Source organism: Vulpes vulpes, chromosome 16 (genome assembly GCF_048418805.1).
Source record: "Vulpes vulpes isolate BD-2025 chromosome 16, VulVul3, whole genome shotgun sequence".
NCBI classification, from domain to species: Eukaryota; Metazoa; Chordata; class Mammalia; order Carnivora; family Canidae; genus Vulpes; species Vulpes vulpes.
Genome location: NC_132795.1, coordinates 8,697,411 through 8,724,772, shown reverse-complemented (window position 1 = coordinate 8,724,772; position 27,362 = coordinate 8,697,411). Strand labels below are relative to the sequence as shown.

At 36.9% G+C, this 27,362-nt stretch overlaps 1 protein-coding gene across 1 annotated transcript in view; it reads right to left on the bottom strand.

Annotated features, from left to right (window-relative positions):
• ABCA12 (ATP binding cassette subfamily A member 12) overlaps positions 1-27,362 on the bottom strand; it is a 283,751-nt gene that overhangs the window by 94,751 nt on the left and 161,638 nt on the right. Inside the window, exons 6-10 of the mRNA XM_026002201.2 lie at positions 21,380-21,533; positions 11,357-11,448; positions 7,308-7,405; positions 4,512-4,697; positions 2,412-2,590 (exon numbers count right to left, since the gene is read on the bottom strand). Coding sequence (XP_025857986.2) covers positions 2,412-2,590; positions 4,512-4,697; positions 7,308-7,405; positions 11,357-11,448; positions 21,380-21,533 — 709 coding nt within the window. The remainder of the gene's footprint in view (positions 1-2,411; positions 2,591-4,511; positions 4,698-7,307; positions 7,406-11,356; positions 11,449-21,379; positions 21,534-27,362) is intronic.

The window sequence follows — 27,362 nt, the reverse complement described above, 5'->3', positions numbered from 1 at the left end:
GCCTAAAGTATTTTATTTACTTATTTGTTTTTAAATCTAAAGTATTTTTTGGATCTCCTATCTTCTATGGAATATTATTTGGTGGGATTTTTGTTTTTTATTTGTTTCTTAGCCAAATTTCATTGAGGTATAATTCACATGCAATAATATGCACTTATTTTAGGTGATAATTCAGTGAGTTTTAACAAATATGTATACTGATACAGCCATTACGCTAGTAAGACATAAAAGCATGTCGATAATCCCCAGAAAGTTTTCTCATGCTCCCCCAAGAGATGTCCTGGGACCCACTCATCTAATTTCTAATGCAATAAACTTATTTTAGCAATTTTAGAACATCATATAAATGGAATAATATAATACCTATACATCCAGTAGGTGTTCTTTTTTTGGGGGGGGGGGGACTGGATTCTTTTGCCAGCATAATATTCATATTTATTTACATTATTGTGTGATTCAGTAATCTGTTTTTCTTGTTGAGTAGAATTATAAATGAACTATAATTCTTTTATAATTCTATTTATGGATATTTGGCTTTTTCCTCCAATTTTTAGCTATTATGAATAAATCTGCTGTAAACATAGCATATAAGTCTTCATGTGGGCATATGTTTTTTATTTTATTGGGTAAATATCCAAGAATAGAATTCATATGGGCCTACTGTTAACTTCATTAGAAGCTATCACACTGTATTCCAAAGAGTTCTATCTGTTCTACATTTTTGCCAACAATTGGGCTTGTCTCTCTTTTAAAATTTTATACATTCTAGTGTGAGTGTGTAGTGATGTCTTAATGTGGTCTGATTGTTACTTTGACTCTTTTTATTGCTACACTATGTGATTCAAATGATTCTTTCTCTTTTAATTGATTTATCCATTTGCTTGTTAAAACAGAATACAAATAAGAGCAAGGGGATGAAGTGTCAAAATTCTGGGTGAGTGAAAATTACCCCAACTGCTAAAATGAGGACAAGTCTAGAGAACCAAACTTCTTAAGATCTTGCTCCTTCTGTAATTTAGTTATGATGTGCTACTGTGGAAGGAGCATAGGACTTGGCTTTGGATTCCTCGGCCCTGAGTCCTATCTTTGCCACTTACTAGTTCTAGAACTTTGGCTAGGTCATTTGAAAAGCTTTGTTTCCTCTTCTACAAAATGGAGATATCAGTTGTCTCAATCTGATAGCATTGTTGTGGAATCAAAAGAGATTAATGCACCAACATAAGGTCTTATTATAAGGTCTTTGGAAGCTCTTGGAAGCTTTCCAAAGAAGATGAGGACACTCTCTTCTGGTACTTCAGACATTAGAGATGGAATACGTTGTGTTCTTAGTGGCATATTAGAGAGGCAGCCTGGATTCTGGAGTTAGAAAACTCAGGATTAAATCCTCCTTGCTGTATAATCATCAAATATTTCATTTTCTTGACCCTTTGTCACATCATTTACAAAATAAACACTAGTTTAGTTGTAGTGTTTAATGTGGTATATACAAAGGACTCAGTAAAGTGTTTGGTATAAAACAGACACACAATAACTGATAGTTGTTGATGTAGTGTTGTTGTCTTCAATGTGCATTTCTAAATCAGCTACACAGGAGTCAAAGTCAAACTAAGTACGATTCCATTAAATTCGAAACGCTAGTCTGAACTCTTTTATAAGGAAAGTAGCCTTAAAGGGGTTTCTTCTGCAAAAATAATTTCAGATCTTTGTGCCAAACAAAGCCAAACTAGTATGCAAGTTTTGAAATCATTTATTTATAGGTTGGCTGCACGTGTTGGAAGCCAACCCCACTGAGGTGGCTCAATTCAAAACTCCAACCAACAGGTTATTTTACATTGGATGGTATCAACTAAAACCCAGTGGGACAGTTTATTCTTGGGCAGTTTAAATGCTAAATGCACAGAGTGCTGGTTGCTCCTGAATGAGCCTGAGCCGATGTTCTAATTGACTATTGGTCCTTTTATACACCTCTTTCTCAAAAGGTCTGCAATAACAACTGATAATAGATCCTTCTGGGGGGCTTGGGGGGGGCCTGTGGTTGAGCATCTGCCTTTGGCTCAGGTCATGATCCTGGGGTCCTGAGATCGAGTCCCATATCAGGCTCCCCACAGGGAGCCTGCTTCTCCCTCTGCCTATGTCTCTGCCTCTGTGTCTCTCAAGAATAAATAAATAAAAAGATCTTTTAAAAAAAAGATCCCTCCCTCACTTCCTCACATACTCTTGGATAGCCCTGATGACTGTAGTGTGTGTTTTGCCTTTGCTTAACCAATGCCCTCATCTTCATTGCTAAATTTGCAATAAAGCATGAAGGATTATTTGCCCCATGTTTAAATTACTTACCTAGCAGTGATCCTCACAGGTAACATTAAAAAAAAAAAACTTCTTTGTTCCACTTGATTCTTGTATTTTCTTACCTGTTTGCATTTCGAAGAACATCAAGTAGATTGCTTAGTGTTGTGTCATTCTGGAACACATTTGGAAAACTAGAAAGAAGCTGCCACACAGCGGTCTGCTCTTGGACTTGTGAGAAGAAGGACAGCACTTTGACCATTTCCTGGAATACTGTCTTCTGGTTGCTGGGATCACTTGATATCTTATAAAATAACAAACAGGGCAAAATGAGAGTTCAGCATTTGTATCATATGACTTACCGTTTTCAAAAGCATTAAAAATTTAGATTTTCACATAATTCTTTCTGATTTCCATATACTTTGAAGTCATTCTTTGCTTGGAAAAATTACAACAATTTTTAATGTCCTTAAACATAATTGGATTTTTTTCTATACCTCCAGAAATTGGCATATTTCAAATTTGGTTATATTTTTAGCTGTATTTATAAGAAAGATTTTAAATTGCATTTTTGAAAATTAAAGTTAATTTCTTAAAATGAAATTAGAGTCTGAAAAATGTTTTTGCTTTTCCCTAGGATCTGGTTTAGGAGTTATAGACATATCTTCTCTGTGTCTATTAGCAGACTTTATCTTAATTATTATTTGCGTTCAGAACCCTTACAACTATATATATTTGCTACCATAATTACACATACACACATACTTAGTGGAATAAAATATTTCCAAAGTTCTGTTGCCATACCAGAAACTTTAGTTATAATAAATGATTTACGGTGAGTGAATCTATTTATTAATCACATTTTTATATTATAAGCAAACAAATAACAAAAACTGTGACTTTTGCTCTTGCTCTGGATCATAGGACCCAATGAGTACTTTCAAAGTAAAGTATGTCTTCATTATATTCCCACCCGAAGTAATTTTCTTAATAAACTCATTCTTACTGGTAAAGTCAGGCTTTGTGTTCAGTTGTAATTCAAGTTCTTTCATGCTGAGAATGTGATTTTGAACAATGTATTCTTAACCACACATTCTACCCTACATGACTGCTGAATTTGTTTAGAAAGCATTTTAAGTGCTCTATGTTGAATTGGGGTTATTATAACAGTGTCTCTAATCTGGTTCATTTAGAAAACTCAGATTACTAAAGGTAATTCAAGCATTCTGTACTTAACAAAAACTACAATAAAATTCAGAGAATCAAGAGGAAAGTATCAAAAGTGGATATGTTTCATTTATTCCTGTTTATAAAATTTCAAGAAAATTCTGAGTATTTTTGTGATCTTTATTGTATATGGGGGTTCATTAAATGTAGACTATGGGTACCTTCTTTGCACATCATAATTTAAGAATAGCATATAAAAGTGGTCATTACCGCTTTACAGTATAAACTCCTTGACCCCAATATATAATGTTTTGAAGAGAGGGACATATCGTCTCATCAAAAATCAGATTTTTTAAGTAAGTTTGATGTTAATGTGAAAAATTAAAAAGATAACCCATTATTCTAACTTTTTTTTAAAGATTTTATTTATTTATTCATAGAAACACAGAGAGAGAATGAGAGGCAGAGGCATAGGCAGAGGGAGAAGCAGGCTCCATGCAGAGAGCCTGACGTGGGACTCGATCCAGAATCTCCAGGATCATGCCCTGGTCTGCAGGCGGCACTAAACCACTGAGCCACGGGGGCTGAGAATTATATGGCTCCAATAGTTTAATTACTATACTTATATTACAGCCTGAGTAATCTTCCTTAAATAGCTCAGACAAAACAATCTTCATTCACCATAGAGCAAAACCATCTACAAAGATATGTTTATAATATCCATAGTGCAATATTTTTGGTCCAACATTGTAATAATTTCAATCTTGCTTATTTATTTATTTATTTATTTATTTATTTATTTATTTATTTATATTTATTTTTAAATCTTGCACCTTTAAATGCAAAGCAGACATGACTTAGATATTGTGTGTGAACCTCTGTGTGAGGAATCCATGCCAAGCGTGAGCACATATTCCAGTCAGCATTTCCCAGGCCATGTGGGTTATAGACTTACTCTCTGACTCAAGTGGAATCACCTTGTGGATACAAGAATGGAAACAATACATTTCCTTTCATTGTTTAAGATGTCCTGATCAAATTAAAATATTTACACTCACCTGAGAGAATTGGTTGGTTAGTTCATGGAGAGAAGACTCTAAAAAAGTCATATTTGATAGGCAAAATTTGTTAAAAACGTTTTTCCCCAGAGTGGTCCAAGAGAAGGCGTAACGAGTGATATAGTCTGGATAGCTCTCACACAGTTTTCTTCGTATGTCTTCTGAAGTTGAATTTTGCTCTAACAGCTAAAAATACGTGTGAGAAGAGTGAAATAATATGTTAATAAATATAGATATAAAGTTGTCTAGTCTTCAAGGAAACTGACTTACCTTTAGAATAGCTATTTTAAGGTTCCTACATTATAGCTGGTTTTAAAATAACACCAAAATACATTTGGTTTATTTATGAAAAGTAACAAGAGAATGTGTGAATGTGGTAATTCTTGTCATTGTTATGTTTTAAATGATTCATATATGATTTGTTTAATTGATTTCCTGTCTCTGACCAGAGAAGCTAAATGCATCAGATCTTTTCTGACAAAAATCTTCAGACTTAAAATCTGAGTTTTTTCCTAGGCATTTAAGCAGCAAATTCGATTGTCCTAACTCTTTGTGACACTTCAAGGGAAACTGGCTGCGATCTTTGGAAGACTTCCAGAGAGGAGGAGCTTTGGCTTCCAAAACCCACAGTAGTTTTTTTTTTTAGAGAGTGGACCAACATGGATTATGTTTCATCTGCAAAGCAAATACTTCATTTAGGAATTATACTTATGAAGAGAAAAGGAAAATATATATAAAAACACATAAAAGTATATAATTTACAATAGCAATGATTGGAAAGTGTTTCTGTAATGGAATCGTAAGTCTTTCATATATTTCACAGTACAGACCAGTCATAGACACAGCACTAATTTCAGGTATAATAGTGATCACATTCATTATTTTAAGTTGTTTAGGTATTTACAGAGCCAATTATATTTATTTATAATGTTGAATGGGTCCTTTCTAACAATTAATTCTTAGAACCCCATGAGTGAGGGCCAATTAACTTTATCTTCCCCTTTAAGATTATGTCACAAAAGCTACACTCTGCCTTCCAGTGACGCAGCTTCTAAGTGAATGGAATAAGACAGGATCCACTAATTCTAGGATATACTAGAAGTGCCAAGTCTTCTAGTCATTCATCCATATCTCTTTCTTAACATTACACATAAACTCACTCCAAAATGATTTCTCTACTCATTTTTGCAAAGGTTGCAAAAAAGCAGCAAAGAGAAAGAAAGGAATCAGAGAGATTGAGAGAGATTGCTGACACAGGCATCAATATGTCATCCTAATTTTTACATCCCTTCTCTGCTGCAACTACTCTAAAAATATGTATCTATACATAGAAAATTCATTTTTGACTTATCTCCACTGGATATATGACTCTGTGCTGCCTCACAAGATTCTGAAATTTCATTCCGTGTGAGAAAGAGAATGTGGGAGTTTCAATACAATGAAGTGTATCTTTGAGAATAGTGTTGTTATCCTAGATATTAAAGAATTTAACTGATCCAGGGAAGACTGTTTGCTTCTAAAAACTAATATGGAAGAAATGGAATGGAATAAAATAACTTTCTCCCCATTTACATTGCTGGCCTGATTTAGGGAGCCTTTAAATTGGAATTAACTGAGCATACTGGGGGCTTCTTATGCCAAATAGGGAGCTTTAGGTATCTCAAATATTATTCTCGTTGGAACTGGACTTTCAACGTCTAGACTAAACTGAACAGGAAAGTCTTATATTTCAGCCCACACTGACAGAACTGCCTTGATGCTTAAAAATGGCTTTGCTGGAATCCCTACCCTATTTGCATGGTCCTTTGGCTTATTTACATAAACCAGTTTATGAAGATGCCTCACACAGAATGTTAATTCAAAGGTAACTAACAGAGACATATTAAGTAGCAGAGGTTATGATCACTGAAGAATGAATAGAAGTCAAAGCTATGTCCTATATCCTATGTTCCATCCAGATGGAAGAAATGTCTACTACACAAAACATGGATTGCGTATGTGTGCATGTGTGTATGACCGAGAGAGACAGTGAGCAAGAGAGACAGAGAGAAGTCCATTAGCAACTATTGAAAAAAATGATCTCTTTAATTTCTGAAGAGCACATAGAGCAGGGGCCAGCCAAATAAAAGTAGGAGTCTGGCTAGATGAAAGACAGTAAGGAAAAGTCAGGATTGTGGTCAACAGAAGAGTACCCCTTCTGCCTATAGGCATTCTAATTCAATTACCTAAGATCCCTATACACACACACACATTTAGCTCACAGGCTGCCAGTTTATGCCTCTGATAGAAATTATTTTTTTGCCAGTTGGAATCTTAAAATAAGAAGGATCCATTGGCAAGCTCTCCAAACTATGCTAAAGAAAAGAATTTTACTACTTTAGGGAGGTATTTTCCATAGCTCCAAATTTTCCAAAGGCATTATCAGTATGGATGAGGCAGCAAATTTCATATTAGAGATTCATTTGCTGTCATGTACCTTTTTTCCCTTCCCTGTTTCAGAAAATTAGAAGATCATATATAATGTGACTCTATCTCTTACTAAAGGATAATCTTAACTTTGATTAAGGCACTTAACAGGGAAATAAAATGTCCAAGACCTTAAAAAGAATTCAGAATGTCGGAGAATTAAGCTTTTTTTATGGAAAGGCTCCTGAGAAAAGAATCTCCCTGAGACATTACTCCAAATGGGAGGGGGTCCCAAATATCTTCCTATTTGGGAGATCCTTTTATTAAGCTAAGAAGCATTTGTTCAACTGCTATTTATTATCAGCCCATTATAAAACTGAGTGAAATTACCTTTTCCAAACCAAGGATCCGGGCAAGGACTTGACTACTATTGAAAGTATCTGTTCCAGTGCTTTTCAAAACAGAACTTGGACTGGGAAATACTGTGGCTGTAATAGAAGAAAGAACAGATTAACATTCTAAACAAATACACAAAAATGGGCAGATTCGCATAAGAATCCATAAATATCACTTGTGCCCTTACATACCCCACAGCAAAAATGTGCTCAAATATGCAACTTCCATGAAAGTTTTGTACTGGCAAAATGGCAAATTCCATTATTATTTCTTTTCACATAAAATTGTGATGGTTTTGGTCTGCTCTTGGGTTTCTTCCAATCATTTTAGATGTCATTTGCTTTCATTCCAGTTTATGTCATTAAACTTCATCACCAATATTATTGCCTAATAAAGTGAATCATTTCTGTGCAGGCTTAGAGGATTTAAGGTGCCTCTACAAGCTCCACAGATCCATCATATCTAACATCTGTTCAAAGGATCTGCCAATGCACATCTGGTGATAATGGTTTTCTTTTTAATTATTCAATTGGGAGGCTGAAATCTGCTTAGGATCATAAATTCTTTCCTCCCCAAAGTGTTTTCTGAAAGATATTTCAGATCAAATAAATGGGATGGAGCAATTAGTCCAAACTACAATATACTCTAATTAAGTAATTCTCAAAGTAGCCTCATCTAGTACTATTTATGATGTGGTAGGGTATTGTGGTTAGGAGTATTAGCTAGAAGATTTTTTTTTTTAATTTTTTTTTAAATTTTTTATTTATTTATGATAGTCACAGAGAGAGAGAGAGAGAGGCAGAGACACAGGCGGAGGGAGAAGCAGGCTCCATGCACCGGGAGCCTGATGTGGGATTCGATCCCGGGTCTCCAGGATCGCGCCCTGGGCCAAAGGCAGGCGCCAAACCGCTGCGCCACCCAGGGATCCCTATTAGCTAGAAGATTATGTTCATACCTATAGCATGGATGTTCATTAAGCCAGTATGTTACCTTTAATAAGTTTTGGACACACATACTTTGTTATCCTCACAGCAAAGAATCTTAGTGTTCAAAGATAGAGTGATCTATTATCATGGTGGCCTAAGTTTTGTTATAATGCCTGTGGGGCTGAAGAATTTACCAACTGATTCCTCTGGATCAAGGTGATACATTTGTGAGATGAGTGGCCAGGGTAAAAACATAATCTGTGGCTACTGGGCAAAGACAGAGCTTACTAGATCACAACACCATGATCTTATTTCTACTGTGCTTTAAGCTACTCAGCCAAATACCCTCAGATCATTCACAACAGAACATTAACTCCTCAGAACCACTCACTACTATATTCCTACTACATTAACACAGGACCTTTGTCATTTGGTCCATCAACCTGTATTGGAATGTTATTTAAGGTCATAGTTTTTTGTTAGTTTTTATTTGCGTATAGTTCACATACAGTGTTACGTTAGTTTTAGGGGTACAACATAGTGATTCAACCTCCCTATATGTTATGCTATGCTCACAAGTGCAGCTATCATCTATCACCATATAATACTATTACAACATCATCGACTATATTCCATATTCCCTATTCTGTGCCCTTTACTGCTGTGACTTATTTATTCTATAAGTGGAGTCTTGTATCTCCCATGCCCCTTCACCTATATTGTCTGTCCCTCCTCCACTATTTCCTTCCCTCTGACAACCATCAATTTGTTCTCTGTATTTATAGGCCTGATTCTTCTTGTTTGTTTATTCATTTGTTTTGTTTTTTTAGATTCCATTTATGAATGAACTCATATGGTATTTATCTCTCTCAGTCTGGCTTATTTTACTTCGCATAATACCCTCTAGGTCTGTCCTGTTGTTGCAAATGGCAAGATCTCATCCTTTTTTTATGGTGGCATAATATTCCAGTGTGTGTATGTGTGTGTGTGTGTGTGTGTGTGTGTCTGTACACCACATCAACTTTATCCTATTTTACCTATCAATGAACACTTATGCTGCCCCATGTCTTGGGTATTGTAAATAAACCTGCAGTAAACAAAGGGTGCATATATCTTTTCAAATTAGTATTTCATTTTATTTGAGTAAATACCCAGTAGTAGAATTATTGGATCATGCGGTATTTCTATTTTTTGTTTCTTGAGGAAACTCCATACTGTTTTCCACAGTGGCTGTACCAACTTACACAATGTTATAGAGTCTTATATATTCCATGGCATTTTTAACAGTACTTCTTTTTTTTATTTCAGAGCACCAATCACATTACAAACATACAGGAATCTTCGTTTTGTTCACTAATATATCCCCCAGAGATACGACTGAGCTTACATGATAGCAGGCACCTAATAAGTATTTGTCAAATGAATGTAAAACAGTCCTGCTTTTGAGTTTATTTCCAATTTACAGCTTCTAATGGGTGTCTCATGACCATCGGTGTCAGAATTACTTGGTGTAAGGCTCATGCAGCTCAGCTGGAAGGTTTTCTGCACTCTCAAGTGTGAGGGTCCCTGGTGTAGCTATAAAGGAAGCACACAGTCCCATTTAAAGACTATGATACTGAGTGCTGAGAGAGAGGAGTAAGGGTATAGTGGAAAGAGTCCTGGCTTGGCTGTTACTCTAGAACCCGGTCTGCTGGATAAGCATGGACAGGGCACGTAACTTTGTTGGGCCTCGTTTGGACAAATATCTGAGATTTCTTTTTTTCTTTTTTTTTTTTAAGATTTTATTTATTTATTCATGAGAGACATGGAGACAGAGAGAGAGGCAGAGACACAGGCAGAGGGAGAAGCAGGCTCCATGCAGGGAGCCCGACGTGGTACTCGATCCCGGGTCTGCAGGATCACACCCCGGGCTGAAGGTGGCGCTAAACCGCTAAGCCACAGGGGCTGCCCAATCTCTGAGATTTCAATCCAATAACTTTTTTTTTCTTTTTCAAACTTGAAGTATGATTAACAGACAGTATTACATGAGTTTCCGTATACAGTACGGTGATTCCACAATCTGTACATTCCTCGTGCTCATCAACATGAGTGATCCTCTTTGTCTATTTCATCCCTCCTGCCCTACTTACCTCCCTTCTGGCGACCACCAGTTTGTTCTCTGGATTTAAGGACCTGTTTTTTAGTTTTGTTTTTTTTTCTGCATTTGTTCATTTGTTGTGTTTCTTAAATTCCACATAGAAGAGAAATCATAGGGTATTTGTCTTTCTCTGATTGATTTCACTTAATGTTAAACCCGTTAGGTTCATCCATGTTGTTGCAAATAGTAGTTTTTATTTTTTTATTTCTTATTTTTTTATTCTTCACAGTTTATTTTTTAAAAAATTTTAATAATAAATTTATTTTTTATTGGTGTTCAATTTGCCAACATACAGAATAACACCCAGTGCTCATCCCGTCAAGCGCCCACCTCAGTACCCACCACCTAGTCACCCCCATCCCCCGCCCTCCTCCCCTTCCACCACCCCTAGTTCGTTTCCCAGAGTTAGGAGTCTTCCATGTTCTGTCTCCCTTTCTGATATTTCCCACTTATTTTTTCTCCTTTCCCCTTTATTCCCTTTCACTATTATTTATATTCCCCAAATGAATGAGACCATATAATGTTTGTCCTTCTCCGACTGACTTATTTCACTCAGCATAATACTCTCCAGTTCCATCCACGTCGAAGCAAATGGTGGGTATTTGTCGTTTCTAATGGCTGAGTAATATGCAAATGGTAATTTTTTATTACTGGGCTTTCTAAACCATCCCAACATTATCTAATTGCCGACAACTAGAGTCCCTAGCCAATTCTGGGAAATTGTGCAATTCTCAACATCATCTTTAGTACCATCTAGGCTTTTGCTCCTAGAAAGTATTTTAGTAAGAACTTAATTTCCAATTATTCTCAAGAACTTTGCATAATTACACCACCGCATTCAGGCAACCTTAAGGAACATTTAGATCTCTTGGGAATATTATAAGCATTCCAAAAGTTAAAAGTATAACCCTTTCAAAGATTAGACCTTGCTGGCTGTTCCAAGAGGCCTGCTCTAAACTTGACAGAAGAGAACAGCTTACCTGGTGATGTGTGCTTTCTTTCTGGAACTTTGGTGCTCCAGAGTGATAAATTGCTGTCCTTCTCCAGGTTGGATGACTTTCTCTGAATTCCACTAGTGAAGAAAAAGCAAGAACTCTGTAACTTCACCCACATTAATTTCAGTTAGTTACAGTCATGTATTATGTGGCAGATTCCAGGGCTCTCGAAGGACTTGCAAATTTTTAATCTACTTCCTAGGATTGTAATGGAAGAACTCACCTAACCATACACCAATGAATATATAAAATCTCCTACAAGGTAAATTTTTATTCAGAGAAAATGGTAACTAGATGAGGTTTAAAATAGTTGTTTTTACTTTAATCTTATAAAAAGAAAATTATTTTCAAAAGACATTAGAGCTAAATATTAAAAATAATCATGAGATATATATATATATATATATATTTTTTTTTCTTTTGAAAAGATGATGGATCCCAAATAGATAATAACCCAATAGTGCTTCAGGCCTAAAACAAAGGTATTTTTATTTGTCAACCTCATTAGGAAAACAAGTTTTATATGTTAAATTATAGCTAGCAAAATCAAATGCTTATAAGACAGATTCAAGGAAGAAAGGAAAAAACATACATTTATTGAGTATCTAGTCTATGCCATGCTCTGTGGCTGTTGTCATTATGAATGGCACCAGGTGTTCAAAGGAATGTATAATGATCTGCGTAGATCTTTTATTGTACTGAATATATCAGTGTGGTAATAATAGCATTGTGGTGCCAGGAATCTGCATGTCATGATCATGCTGGCTCTTGGAAAAAAACATTACGAAACCGTTAGTAACCATTTTAAAAATTCACTGCCTGTTTAGTTGATTATCAAAACGGAGATAATCATATTTTCTTGAAAACTTGATATACCTAAAGTGCCTAAAATAAATGTACATATTTCAAGGGTGAAATCAGTCCAGATGCCTGGATGTGAATACTTTTTGGAATTCCTAAAAGCTGGTGAATTTTGTGTAGTTGTTTATTTAAAAAAAAAGCTTACTTAAGATATGTAAGGATGGATATAAAAATATAATAGTGAAAAAGCAAGAAGTTCTACTCACTTCTGTTGTTCAACTTAACTTCCTTTTCAGAAACAAGATCTGAATCATGGTTCCAGGGTACTTTGTAATTTGTAATTGTTTTTTTTTTTTTTTAGTGTGTCCTTTTAGTAAAAATGATAAGAAGAGGTGATATTTGTTTTCATTCCCTAGTGTTTTTCCAATATTCTCTATAAAATGCACTGGTTGCTCCAAAAGTTCTGCATTCTTAATGTATATTTGAATTATTCATGACCATGACTGTATTCCCCTAAATCTTTTTATATTCCTTATGCCGACTATTTGGATGGGAAAACTGCTCAGATAAAAATAAGAACTGACCTGTACATTTTCCCTTCTCTCAACAGAAGTTTTAGAAAGTTTGAGAAAGTCGGTTTCACTTTTCTTTTACTCAATATATATATTTTTTTAGTTTAACCTGAAATACTATAAGGAAGACTACTGAATATCAACACATTTTGAAAATAAAGGGGAAAACTGCCTTTATAAAAATTTTAAGGAATAAGGATAGCACCAAAAACCAAAGGAAGAACAACAAAGATCAACATGAGCAAAGAAGGAGCAAGAGAAAACAGAATAATAAATGGGAATGGGAGAGAAAAATAGAAGAGTTGATAGGGAACTAAGAAAATGTGAGTTTAGAGAAGCAAAAGCTGCATCTACTAGACAGAGGACACCTTGCTCATCTTCCCACATTCAGAGAAGCACCCTAAAACTACTCCTTCAAGTATTCTTTAAAGACCAAAGAAAAATAAGCTCATCCCCTTCTGAGCAAGCAGCTGGCTCAGCAGGTCTGCATTTGCTCAACAGTAAAATGGCTGCTTCCAGACAAGGAACCACGGAGGCATCTCTTCTAATAGCACCTGTCCTTGACCAGAAGGTACTCATGGTCACATGGTCACCCATGCATATATATTACAGGAGTGGGGAGGTGATCTCTCTCCTTGTGTGTGGCCTGGGTGTGCCTTTTTGCTGGGGTGACAGATCAGGATATCTAGTGGGCTTTGCCGTTCAATGGCCGACAAATTCCCCCCAGTTTCATTTTGCATTTACAAAATGTGGTGTGATGGCATGTGGCCACTGCCACTGTACAACGGAAATTATTGCCTTTAAACTCCTAAAATGGAAACTACAAAATAAATGTACAAGAGAGCACTATGGGTAAAAAGATGAATTAAGGTCATATGCTGAAATGCAGTTTACTTCCCCCAAGCAAAAGTAATTAATTCTTTTAAGTCCCTATTAAATTACTAATGCAGGGCAGGAAGGTAGCCAGTACGACTGAATTAATGGTTGCGCTGAACTTTCTCATTAGCATGACCACGCTTATAGACAGAGCACTATATGCTTCTGGGAATGATAGGTAAGAAACGGTTTTCTTGCCATCATTTCAGAGAATTGAAGCACCGATTCATACCAATTTTTAGTGCATTGTGCTTATTTGTGTACCTATTCCTACTGCTTCTCCATTTTAGGCAATGACATCTTTGGAAATAGGCACCATGTGTCATTCCTCTTTTTATTCCAAACACCTAGCACAGTATTAGACCATAAGATCAGATGTCTGGTTAAATAAAAAGAGGCAGCAATGCTGCGGGGGGCGGGGGGAGTGTCAGAAAGTACTTTGGTGTTAGAAGATACCTGTGGAATCCCCGCTCTGCCATTTCCTAAAACATCTCAGTCATTCCCTTCCTCATCTACGATTTAGGAATGATGTAACTACCTTGCAAGAGTTGTGGGAACTACACAGGATGTGCTTATCGAGTGCCCCTCTGGGCTCTGTCATTACTTGCCCATATTAACTGTCAAAGTACTCACAAAAAAAAGATGGCACAGACACTGCACTCACCATCAGGATGGAGCTGGGGCCCTATCATACATCCAAGGTCTACATATAATCCCTCTGGAATACTAGAAACTTCAAGATCTCTGGACACCAAATGGATATACCCTTATTTTTTCACAGCTCTAGAGCCTGTAACCATTGGCTAGTGGGGTAGGACAAGGCAAAGGATCTCACCCAGGGTTGTGTAATCCCTTCTTCATTTTATTATTTATTTGTAAGTTTACTTATAAAAGCAGTGCTTCATTTGTAGTGATGATCAGTTTTTCCCCTTCTTAAACTGTAAAATTCATCAGAAAAGACTGCAGCGTACTTCACTGGCAGAGGGGAGGAAGCCTTGCACATGGCGAGCACTGAATACTAGATAATGAGTATCATTTGGAAGAACAGATAGCTAAGGAAGCATATATTTTTTTTGATAGCTTAGGCTGCCCTCCATTGTTGCGTACCTGTTTCTGCAAGGTCCTTAAAAGAGAAAGCACCCGGAATGGTATGGCGGACAACAATGTGCCTACCATTTTTCATTGATAAACTCGCCAACATTTATTCAATTCACACTACATATAATGGAATAGTCAAATAAGGGGTTGAAATTATAATCCACTAATAATAATAGTTAAGTACGGACATGGGGACAATGGGAACACATGACAGGGGCTGCTAAATCAGAGAGCTATCTAATTTGTTCCTTAGAGAGCAAGATTCTAGAATTACAACCTTAATTCAAGCCTCTTGCTATCTTAAAATTTTTCCTTCATCTTTTCACTAGACCAGTGGTTCTCAACTCTGGGCAATCTTGGCCCCCGTCCCAGCAGATGCTTGGCAATGACTAGAGACATATTTCTTGTTTGTCGTATCGGGGGCAGGGGGTTGCTACTGTCATCTAGGGGGTAAAGGACAGGGATGCTGCTGACCATCCTACAATGCACAGCACAACAAAGAATTACCTGGCCCCAAGTAGCAATAGTGCTGATGTTGAGAAACCCTGCAATACGCTATTACAGATTTATTCTGTGATGACTCAACCCCATTCCCACTCCCGACAATGAACTCAGGAGACCTAATCCTATTCAAGAACTCCAAAAGCTCTGAGGAAGTCTCAGAGGATCTATCTCATGCTGAATATCTCTGGGAAGAATATTAAAGCAAATGCAAAACCTAGAAGCCCCCTGAATCCAGCATACAGGCACATGAGCCCGCACAATCCAACCATCTAGGTGGGGCAAGAAAGCCTTGAACTAAATTTCTAAGCGGCCCATGGTATAAGTCAACTACCTTTTATGGGACCCAGACATTTGTACAGTATCAAGGAGATGTCTAAGGGATTCTCCTATGATGCTGAGGAAGTAGATTCTGCCTCAGTGGCATTTATAGGTCTCTGTTTTGGGATGGAATTCAATAAAAGAAATAGCTTAGATTCAAATGTTAAATTTAAGATACTGGAAGGGAAACTAGGCCCAGAGTAGCTCTTACGTCTTCTCAGACATGTCTACCAACAGTAACATTTGTGAAATGTCACATTTATAGATATCATTATAATGGTGGAATTTATGCACTCATACTGGATGTCTCTCTATTTCCTGTGAGTGGGAAAGATTACCTGTGTAGGTGGTATCCATGTGTGCCATGGTAAATTCTGTCTATAAAAAGAATTGCTTTTAGGGAAGACACATATGTCAAGTCCTAGAAAGAAAATTCTGACATTCTTCTTTGCCTCTAAGGGTTAGTTAAACTTTTTTATATTTTTCCCAGAATAATCACACAGGTGTGTAGTGACACATGAAAAGAAGATGTGAGATGTGCTCTGGGCCAGTTCTGATCCCAGCTTCAGACGACATTCATTACCTGACTTTTAGCTACAAATAAGGACACAGTCTGGCACTGAGGCTTCCTTACTCATTTGATGCAACTGTCCCTCCTGGCTACTCCCAAGCAGATGTCATTCACAGGAAAAATCTTAGTTTTTTTTTCATTGTTTTCTTCTATTCCATCTAATGTTCATTCTTTCAGGGTTATCTGTGCTTCAGATATAATCCCTGCCTCCTCATGTTCAAAATACATATCTTTTCTAGGTGGCCCAGTAACTAATCCAAAAATCTTTATCAGTTAAGATGTTAAGATTTAAAAATGTCTTAATATGTTCCTCTGTCCCTGGTTATTTTTTGTATTCGTAGGAGGGACTTTGGAGATCTAATATATATATATCTAATATATATGAACTAACACCGTTCTAAAAGTTTCTAAAGGTTCTATGATGGACAGATGAGGAAATGTCTTAGGGGGGTAGATGCATATCAAAAACACACAGAATATGGTTGGAGACAACATCACAGTGTCTTTCAGGTGATACTACACAGATTATGTTTTATCTAGTCCTGAAACAGGTTGATTAATCTGGCAACACTACAAAGGAATTTATCATTTTTTTCCACCACTATTTGCCTATTCCTCCAAGCTACACAAGAGCCTTTATTTTTTTCTCTCTTTCATTAAATTCTGGGGTTCTATCTCTGTGGCCTATCTCAAATACAGCTTGCTCTAGTCTGGTATCCACCACCCTACCTGTCCTTAATGATCACACCCTTAAAGGCCTCTGGAGAATTCTCCAGACATCACCCCACCTAAACCTCTCTCCATTCCAATAACACATCCCCCACCCCCCCACTTTGTTGTCTTCTGTTCCGAGCATAGTGAGACCTAAACAAATACTCATCACGTTTCCCACATTATATGGTAATTTACCTGCTTATCTGTCTCTCTGTATCTTTCTCACTCATTTGTAAGTTTGTATAGAGCATAGGACAGGCCTTATTCATCTTCATACCTGCACCGACCTGCATAGTCTCCAGCACATGATACACATTCAATACATTCTCACTCAGTGAATTAACAATTTTGCCTGCATGGCAGTTAAGATATCCTCCCACTTTGCTAGATAAAATTTTAACCCTTGATTTTTACATGACCAAATGATTCTAAAATGGTTGCAAAATGGCTATGGATTACTTACAATATGAGACCTTTCATGTACAACTCACATCACCTTTGTAGTCAAATGAGGACACACATCCATTCTATTTCCACTTACCATACATTCCCAACAGTATCTTTAGGTCAGTTTCTAAACATAACCGTATTTTTCACCACTAAACAAAAGCCTTGGCATTTTAAAATCATCTGGGTGGCTCAGTTGGTTAAGCGTTCGACTCTTGATTCTGGCTCAGGTCATGATCTCAGGGTTGTGAGATCGAGGCCCATATTGGGCTCTATGCTTAGTGCAAAGTCTGGTTGTCCCTCTCCTCCCGCTCTTCCTTGCGCTCGCACTCTCTTTCTCTCAAATAAATAAATAAATATCTTTTAAAAATAAAAAATAAAAAATAAAATTATCCCTGAAAAACATATGGTTAACTATATTAAAAGTTGTGTATAAGCCAATAGGAGCAGAGGCATGAGATTGGAAACCACAGGTCATGGATGTGTGCTGGCAAGACAGAGATAGAAAGCAAACGCACAGAGGCAATTCTCCCATAGGATTTTCAGGAATGCTAAATCACTTCTCCAAATAATGACCCTGTGAGCTCTGGAGGATGATCTGCACCGTTCACCAGCTGTGTGAACAATGGCACAGCCAAGGGCTCCCACTGCTCTGATGTATTCTTAGAGGCAGTGCAGAGGGAGGAAGGACCACAAGGGTAAGTCTTGTGATGTTGGATCATCAGTTGTACAAACGAACGAGAAAACCATAAATGTAATGTTTCTTTTTCCAGACAGCTAAAGTTGATGCTGAGTATGGTGTTGGATTTTTATTTTAAAGCACCTCATCCTGAAGCACCTCATCCTGAAGCTAATGCCTAAAGAGTATGAATTTAATAACAGAAAGCTGTTGCCGATGAAAAAACATCAAAACACTTGGCAACTGACCAGCAAGTAGTGGCAGCAACATGATCACGCCTTTAAGAAGAGCAGTCTATTAAAATAAACATGTTGGGCCTCTTTTGATGAAGCCAAAGATGGCATTTCCTTCCCTTCACTTGTAAGCAGAAAAAAAAGACTGTTTTATTTCTTAATGAAGCTACACTGGTGAATCTTCCTTTACCAAAGGGAAGCAATTTAGTGGAACTGCTTACCCAGTAGCCATGCCCCAATTTTGCTGCACGGCTGTATAAACCATAAAAGTTAATAGCATGGTGGGAAATATCATTAATGCAATTTTATTATTGTACATAATTTTCTAAATTAAGTTCCAATTATTTGGTAGTTTAGAGAAAATACTGAATATACAGCAATATACAGTTTGAGCTAGACAAACTACCTAGGGGTTAGAATAAAACAAAACAAAAAAGCAGACATGGTCATCTGCCTAGAGAATCATCAACAGAAAATAAAATAAAGCTGGAATTTAAGTCTAGTTCCAAAACCAGCTCAGTGGCTCATCTCAGGCAACTCTGAGTGTGGTTCTCTATGATATCACACAGAAAAATACTCTTTTTTGGGAAGGTACATTTATAGTCTTAGATAGTGTTAACAATTTCCCTCATTGTAACTTAGTTCTTCATGAAAAAAAAAAAAAGATACAAAGATGACAGCCCCAGGTAGAGCTGCAATCCAATTTGTTAATAAAGGACATCCCATGTCTTCTCTAACCCTCTATTCATGAAGTGTCTGTCTCAGGAACAATCTCTTCATGAAGATCTACTGGATTATTTTACCTGAAAGCTCTCTCTAGGGGCGCCTGGGTGGCTCATTCGGTTGAGTCTGCCTTCAGCTCAGGTCACAATCCCAGGGACCTGGGATTGAGCCCCATATGGAGCTCCCTGCTCAGCAGGGAACCTGCTTCTCCTTCTCTCTCTGCCTCTCCCCCTGCTTATGCTTGCACACACACACTCTCTCTCCCCTGCTGTCAAATACATAAATAAAATCTTTAAAAATCCCCAGCTCTCTCTACTTTTAATATGGAAGGTGCCTTCCTTCAGCATCCTTCTGGTACTCTTCATCACACTCTCCCATCATGATGATATATTATATTACATATATTATATAATATATATAATATATATTCCCTTTCCTTTTTTTAAAAAAAAATATTTCCTTTCCTATTAGAATACAGGCACACATCATGTACCTAATTCACCACTCACATGGGGACCACAGGCCATCTATGAATTCATTGAACAACCAAGATGTCATGCTTCCATCTTAGCTCTATTCTGATTACACGAGAGGGCACAGGCTCTTGTTAGCTCTTGGTCCCATTGCAGAAGTAATGCAACTGGTGCTAGTTGAGGTAATGCTTATATACACTTAGAACATGCTGGTTTCAAACACAATATGCCATATCATCTCCCCGCTTAACACTTTCCAATGGCTTCTCATTATAATAAAATAAAATGCAAATCCCTTCCCTTTCCCTATAGGCGTAGTTCTGCATTCCCCACCCCTTGTATCCTTTCTCACTGTTTTAGCAATATTAACCATCTTTCTGTTCCTCTAAATGGTCAGGTTTATCCCCATCTGAGGATTATTTGCTGCTTTGCCTAAAACACTCTCTTCACATGCTGTGGCTGGTCTCTTCCTGTCCTTGTTGGTCTCGACCCAAATGCCACCTGCTAGCAGAAGCCTTCTCCTGCCACCCTATTAACTTCCTACCTTACAACTTCTAGCTCATAACCTGCTTTCCTTTCTTGCTAGCACACTAGTAATTATGCTATCTATTTATTTGATTGCTCTTTTTTTTTTGTTTTGCTTGCTTTTTCATTAGAATGCAAGTAACAAGAGTAGAGGATTTGTCTGATTCACTTCTGAGTCACAGGGCCTAAAATAGTGCCTGGCACATTGAAATTTCTCAGTCATTATTTCCTGAGTAAATTAATAAATAAATGAAGAACCTGAGAATATTTTAAGCTTTAAGATTCATTAACTTATTGAACCAACAAAACCAATATGAATTAGCAACTCGACAATTGTGTTTTCTAAGCCACTGCCCATGATAATTCTTGATATGTTTATATTTTATGCTAAACAGCTTTCAGTTGTTCTCTCTTAAAATATTTGATGAACAAAATAAAATCATGATAATAATGTTAATAGAGAAATAGTGTTAAATGCCAAGGAAGTTAAATTAAAATTTCAGAATAAAATATCTCTGATTAGAGATAAATGTAATATTCCCTTGAGAAACACTTTTTAAAAATCTCTAGCCAGAATTATCTCATGGTTGATTCAGATAACAGTATTGTTTTCAGTTCTACAGACAGGTGGGTTCCTGGGAGTCTCTTTAGGTTTAGAATCCCAAGACAGAAAACTGAGATCATAATCAGGTTGTAAATGGTCTAGATTTCCTATCTTTATTCTTCAGCTGCCTCTAACACCATAAAATAGGACGCGTATTAACCTCATTTAAGGGTTGTTATTTATTAAGTATACTTTCAACTTTATTACTTTGATTTCTAGAACTTTATTTATTCATTTGAAAGAGAGAGACAGAGACAGAGAAAGCACGAGTCAGGGGAGGGACAGAGGGGGAGGAGAGGGAGAAGCAGACTCCCCACTGAGTGTGGAGCTAGATGTGGGGCTTGATGCCAGGACCCTGAGATCATGAGCAGGAGTCAGATGCTTAATTGACCGAGCCACCCAGGTGTCCCCAATTTCTAGAACTTTAATTTCCGTATTTGCATCTCCTGGTTTCTATTACATCTGGAAATACCACGTAGAGTAATATAAATATATCATGCTTCCAAGATATAATGCCCCTAACATTGCCCTGTATCTGAACTTTGTGATCAAGCTTAGGACAATGTGTCACTGACAAATTGAGGTGGAAAAGAGAATCTTTGAGGAAAGTTGAGGAATGCCTTGGCTACCTAGCTTAAAAAGCAAAGTTTGGATATTCATGCCAAGTAAATTATGCTTAATCTCATATAAACATGGTAATTCCAGTGTGTATCCAACCTGTTCATTCATATTTAGATCACCACATTTGCAGATATATAAAGAAAATAAAGTTGTATGTCTAACCCAGGATGGCTTTCTGAATATCTCGTAAGAAAACAAATTTGAATCTTTCGAAGACAACTAAACATGAAGACAACTGAAGGCCCCTACCTGCCCTTCAATAGCGCATCATCAATTCCTTTCCTACGAAGCAGATCTTGCGGCCCATAGGGTGTGTCTTTGCATTTAGAGTCTGTGTCACAGAGTAGGGTTTGCAGGAACGGGAAGAAGCCAGTACTAGGAAGGTTTCGAGGTGCAAGGTAACCTGAAATTAAAAAACAAACAAACAAAAAACAATAATTACATCACTGTGGCATTTGCCTGGGAAGGGAAGGGAGTGTAGTAACTCTATTTTATGAAATTACCTCTTGTATTATGACTCTCTGGGTCCACTATGTATCAAAAGATATAAAAATGTCTTTTGCCCTACAAATTTCTTTTCCTGGAATTAGCTGCAAGAATGTCTGCTAGAGTGTTTTAAAAATAAAGCACAGTTTATCTATATGGTAAAACACAATGCAGCTAATAAAAATGTTGTCAAATAATATAGAAAATGTTTATAATATTTTGCTAATTAAAATGACTAGATCAGAAAACAGCATGACCAGAATCTTTAAAAATTATGTAAATATATGTATATTTAAAACCCGGAGGGATTTCCTTGGAGCTATATTTCACATGATTTTTGTTTATTTTCATTTAATTATACAGTAGCTATTTTTTTCCCCACAATGTACATGTCTTCTTTTGTTATCAAAGTCATTATAAATGCAGCCAATCTTCTAGATACTGGGAAATACTTTTGGTCTTCTCAAAATTTAGCATAACAGATAGAATAATTATTCTATACACAATATTTTTTTCCTATTTAAAAACCAATAATAATTGATTAAATAAATTTCCCGAATTAAGATCACAGAAAACAAGAACTGCAAAAGTAAAGGGTTTTGTAACCTTTAACATTTGTTTTATAAAATATGATGATGGCATATACGTGTCAAGAAATAGGCAAACTGCAAAACACCAATCTTTTTGCAAGTAAGTCTAATATTAAAACACTAGGTTCCTCTTTTGGGGAGAATATGAAAATAATGAACTTTCAAAAAAGGCAGGTTTAGAAAAGATAAGAGTAACCTCCAAACTGAGAACTAAAAAGCAAAACCTTAACTTCATGAATCTGTCAAAAAAGGTGTCAGTACAAGTCTGTTTTCATTGTAAAAAGAAAGAGAAAAGGTTAAAAAAAAAGAAAATAGTATGAGCAACAGGGCAAAGTAAGCATTAATAGATTAGCAGAGGAAGTGGTAGAAATTTGATCTAAGTAATTTAAATACAGCTCTACATACATAAAATTGGAAATAAAAGTGAAGGGATAATAAGAAAGTTGGCCAGACGTAAAGAGGGGGAAAAAAGGAGATGGGAAGATGTTGTACTGTTGACTTTGAAGATGCAGGAAGAAGCCAAAAGCCAAGGTAAGCAGGTGACCTCTAGATGTTAGAAAAGGCAAGGACACAAATTCTCCTAGAGCCTACAGAAGAACTGTAGCCCTGCTGACACCTTAATTTTTAACCTGGTAAAGTGAAATTTTAGACTTTTTATCTCCAGAACTATAAAATAATAAGTTGGTGGGTTTTTTTAAATTGAAGTATAACTGACACACAATATTATATCAGATTTGGGTATACAACATAGTATACCCAACACAGTATTTTGACACTAAAATACATTATGAAATGCTCACCACAATAAGTCTAGTTACCATCTGTCACCATAAAAAGTTGTTATAATATTATCGACTATATTCCCTACACTGTACTTTACTCATCTCCATAACATATATTTTATAACTGGAGGTTTGTACCTCTAATCCCCTTTACCTATTTCGCCCATCTCCCAACCCCACCACTAAATTACTTTTTAAACCACTAAAGTCTGGTTTGTTAGAGAAGCCACAGGCAACTAATACATGAAATATGAATGGTATGGGTTACAGTTTTGGGAATTCAGAAGAAATTGGAAAAACTTTAAATCCACCAAACTATTCACCACTACCTTCTGAGCTGCATCGCTTCCTGACACCAGAAAGACCAGCATTTCTCCTAACATTAAACCCAGTGAAAACTTCACTGGGAAGTGGACCTCAACTGGGTTTTTTTGTAGTGCAATTCCCTGGACGAACTAGAGAGTAGCAGTTAACTCTTCACATCACCCGTCTACCACAATTCTGCCACAGTGGACTGCCTACAGCAAGACCTTCACAATTCTGCAGTGGAATTTCACCATTGATGGTGATCTACCCTACACCACACAGATCCCAATGGCAGCCGCTCTCCCAGAGGGCGGGTCTGCAAATGGTCTAAGTCCTATTTGATCTCAAACACAGGCAGTGGCTCCTTCGAATGGAAAGCAGACATCAGGGCAACAGAAGCAGATGACTCCTTTGCTGTCCGCCACTTATCAAGGTGATGGTATAGCTGAGCCACACAGTGCTGAGAACACCAGCCCACGAGAAGCCATGTCACAACAAGAAGAGAAGGAAAAAATGGGGGTGGGGGGAAGACATCACAGGAAGGGGATCTGAAAGGAGGTGGCCTATTACATCCAGTTTTAGTTTCTCTGACATTGACCTTCAAATTATTAGAGAGGAATCTGGAAGCATTTAAACCCACACGATTCCTCGCGCGATTACTACAGATTTGTCTATTTTATAGGAAAATCCATCACAGGGTTTCTTTAAAAACTTTTTAAAAGTCCCTACATATTCAAAGTACAGACAGCTCACGCCTCACGCAGATTTTTCTGATAACTGATATTTAATTTTTTAAAAAGATTTTTAAAATTTATTATTTGACAGAGAAAGAGAGAGTACAAGCAGGCAGAGTAGCAGGCAGAGGCAGAGGGAGAAGCAGGCTCCCCACTGAGCAGGGAGCCCATTGTGGGGCTCGATCCCAGGACCAAGACTCAAGCCAAAGGCAGACACTTAACTGAGTGAGCCACTCAGGTGCCCCTGATAACTGATATTTAACTTGTTAAAATGGGTTCATGCTAATGAGGAATTGGTTTAGGTGTGTACACGTTTTAATAAACAGTGCCACGCACAGCATGGACGGCCTGCATTATTTATTTTACTATGACCTTTTAACTAAGAACCATACACTCATTAAGATAAGGAAGTCTGTTGCAACAATAACTGACTTATTAAGCATCCACTTATTCACCATAATTTGGTAGGAATGTGACATACATTTACGTCACATCCTGCTTTGATATCCATAATATGGTTTCTCACACATGTCAACTTTTCACATAATCTGGAGATCCTCTAAAACTAACAAGTCAGAATTAAATATAATTAAACTTTATTTAGTAGTCTTCTTAGCGGGGGAAAAGTGGATTTTTTTTTCCCCCATCTTCTACCCATCTCGGTTACTTTTGTGTCAGGAAGTAATAACCACTCAGAGCAATGGTGGAGTCAAACCATCACATGTTTTAAAGAGCTGCTAATTCTAAGTTGAACTCATTCTATTCTGAAGGTGTCTCTGGCACTTTCAGGTTCCAAAACTGTGTTTCTCTTTATATCTGTAAATGCTAGGATGCGGGAAAAAGAGAAACATTTCTCTTTCCCTCACAGGACTTCCGTGCAGCAAGCATGAAACATGCAAAGTTAGGGCTAAAAATTGGTTGCCCATATTCACAGCCAGAGCACAGATTTAAGGACATAAGTAGAGGAAGATCATAACTATGCAAACTACAGTACTACTTGCAGGTTAAAAAAAAAAACCCAAATCTTAGGGGCTTGGGATGGAGTAGTAAAGCATGATAAATTCCTTGATATCATGATTCCCAAAGGTCTTAAACTCAGGACAACATTCATGACTATCTCCAGGAGAAAAAACTATTGAAGAACTTGCAATGTCATGGGGAAATTGGGCCAGAAGATGCTAGCATATTCTGAGAGTGAGGTAGGTGAGTAGTAAGCAAGATCCCAATTTACCTATAGGTTGGTTTCTTAGGGCCTCCATGCAGAGGCAGTGAAGTGGTCTGAGCAGCCACCCACTGGTGGGGAGAAGTTAGTCTCATAAAACAGACACAGTCAACATTACCTCCATAATAATAGCATTGCCAGATTCCAACATTATTTCAGGGAGTTGAATCAAACCAAACTATAAAACATTTTAAGGAATAAGCCATTAATTAGCTAAGTTTTTAACTAAATCAGATTAAGTTTTCATTGTTTCAAGAATGAAACTGGCATTATAAAAAGATCTAGTTTTAAGAATTTAAAAAAACAACTCTGTAAAGAATTGTGCTCTCAACCTATACATCTGTGTTTACCTATAAAGGGGATCAGGTTTGGTTTTCCTTTCCCTTTCTTCACCAAATTCCTTACTTGGAACAATATTTAAGTGACATAATGTGAGATTAGAGCAGGGGTTCTGAAAGCTCAAATCTTGGACCAACAGCAACAGCACAGCCTGAGAACTTGCTGGAAATGCAAATCTGAGATCCCATCCCAGATCTACTTACTCAGAAATTCTGGGAAAGGGGTTCAGCACTCTTTATTTTAACATGCCCTCTAGGTAATTCTGATGCACACTAAAGTTTGCCAGCAATAGGATTAGATTATAAACTTTTTTGCAGGAGAGTCAAATAGTGAATATTTTTAGCTGTGAAACTCAACTGTCTTCATCATAGTTATTAAACTCCTTCAATGTAGTATGGAAGCAGACATAGACAGTGAACATTAATGGGCCTAACTGCATTCAAATAAAACTTTATTTACAAAAAAATGGCAACAGACTAGGGTTGGCCTACAGGCTCTAGTTTCCTGATCCTTAAGAGGATGACCTCTTACATTTGTCCCTCTCCCTCTCCTGCCTTGCTCACTTCTTATTTTCACAACTTCCCCATCCTTCTTTTTCTCTTTTTCCATCTTATCTAATTTACTTAATATTCCCTTTCCTGTATTTCTCAATATTTTTTTCTTTCCTTTCCACTGAACATCCCTCTCTTTGTATTTCTTTTTCCTGCTACTCCCTTCACCAACTCTTGTATCTCTTTACTCACTGTTACAGCCAAGAATGCACATTGCTCCCAATACCTTCCCTTACTTCTTTTCCTTTTTCACCTCCACAGAAGGATTTTGTACCCTTCCATATAAATTCAGGAGCACATTGCTCATTGGCACTATCCACAGAAGTGCTGTTTTCTATTTACTGTATTATTAAAGAAAGAAATGTCACAGTCTTTTCAACAATGAAGCTACTTCCATTTGACATCATTAGGCTTAGGAAACATTCTGTAGGCTACCTTGGTGACATTTGTAGATATTATAATAATGGTAGATATTGGAGAATTTCCACTGCGTTTCTTTGTGTTTTTCTCAAAGCAGGTCAGAACCCAACCTAGATGATATTTTGTGTTTCCAGGTGAAAAGAATTTGGTCTTTACTCCAGTAAAGAAATGATGTACCTTGGAAGGAAATTCTGACTTTAAAATATGGAGTTATTCATTTTGGGTGTTATATTTTTCTTAACTTTTTAGATACAGGGTCACATTAGCAGAATACGTATCAGGACTTCTGATCAATTAAATGATAAGTCTCCTCATGAAACACCACAAGAATTTCTCATCATGACAAGAGTACAAAATGAGACAAACATATCTAGAAATGAACATCACCGATAAACAATCAAATAACCAGATAAGAGTAAAAGAAAATATGAGAAAGGAAATGAATCTCAGAAGGATATTTGTAATAATTTATTAAAGTCTTTTTTATTCTTCTTATAGTTTTTCAGCAAATTTTGTTCTCAATAACATTTTTAAAGATATAATTAAAATGTATACGACATAACCCTAGCCTTTTAAATTATTTTATGACATTATATCAAGAGCCCATAAGACTGCCCTTGTTCTTCACTTGAACTTTTCATTTAGAGGAGAGAGCTGATCCCTGGGGGGAGGTGTCCTATTCCCCACTTACCACCAGGTAAACTCAAATACACTGGCTCTTCCTGATTCTAATCCCTCTGAATGAAGGCTTTGTTTTTGTTTTTGTTTTTTAAAATCTTTGTGGCCCAGAGAGACTTTAGCC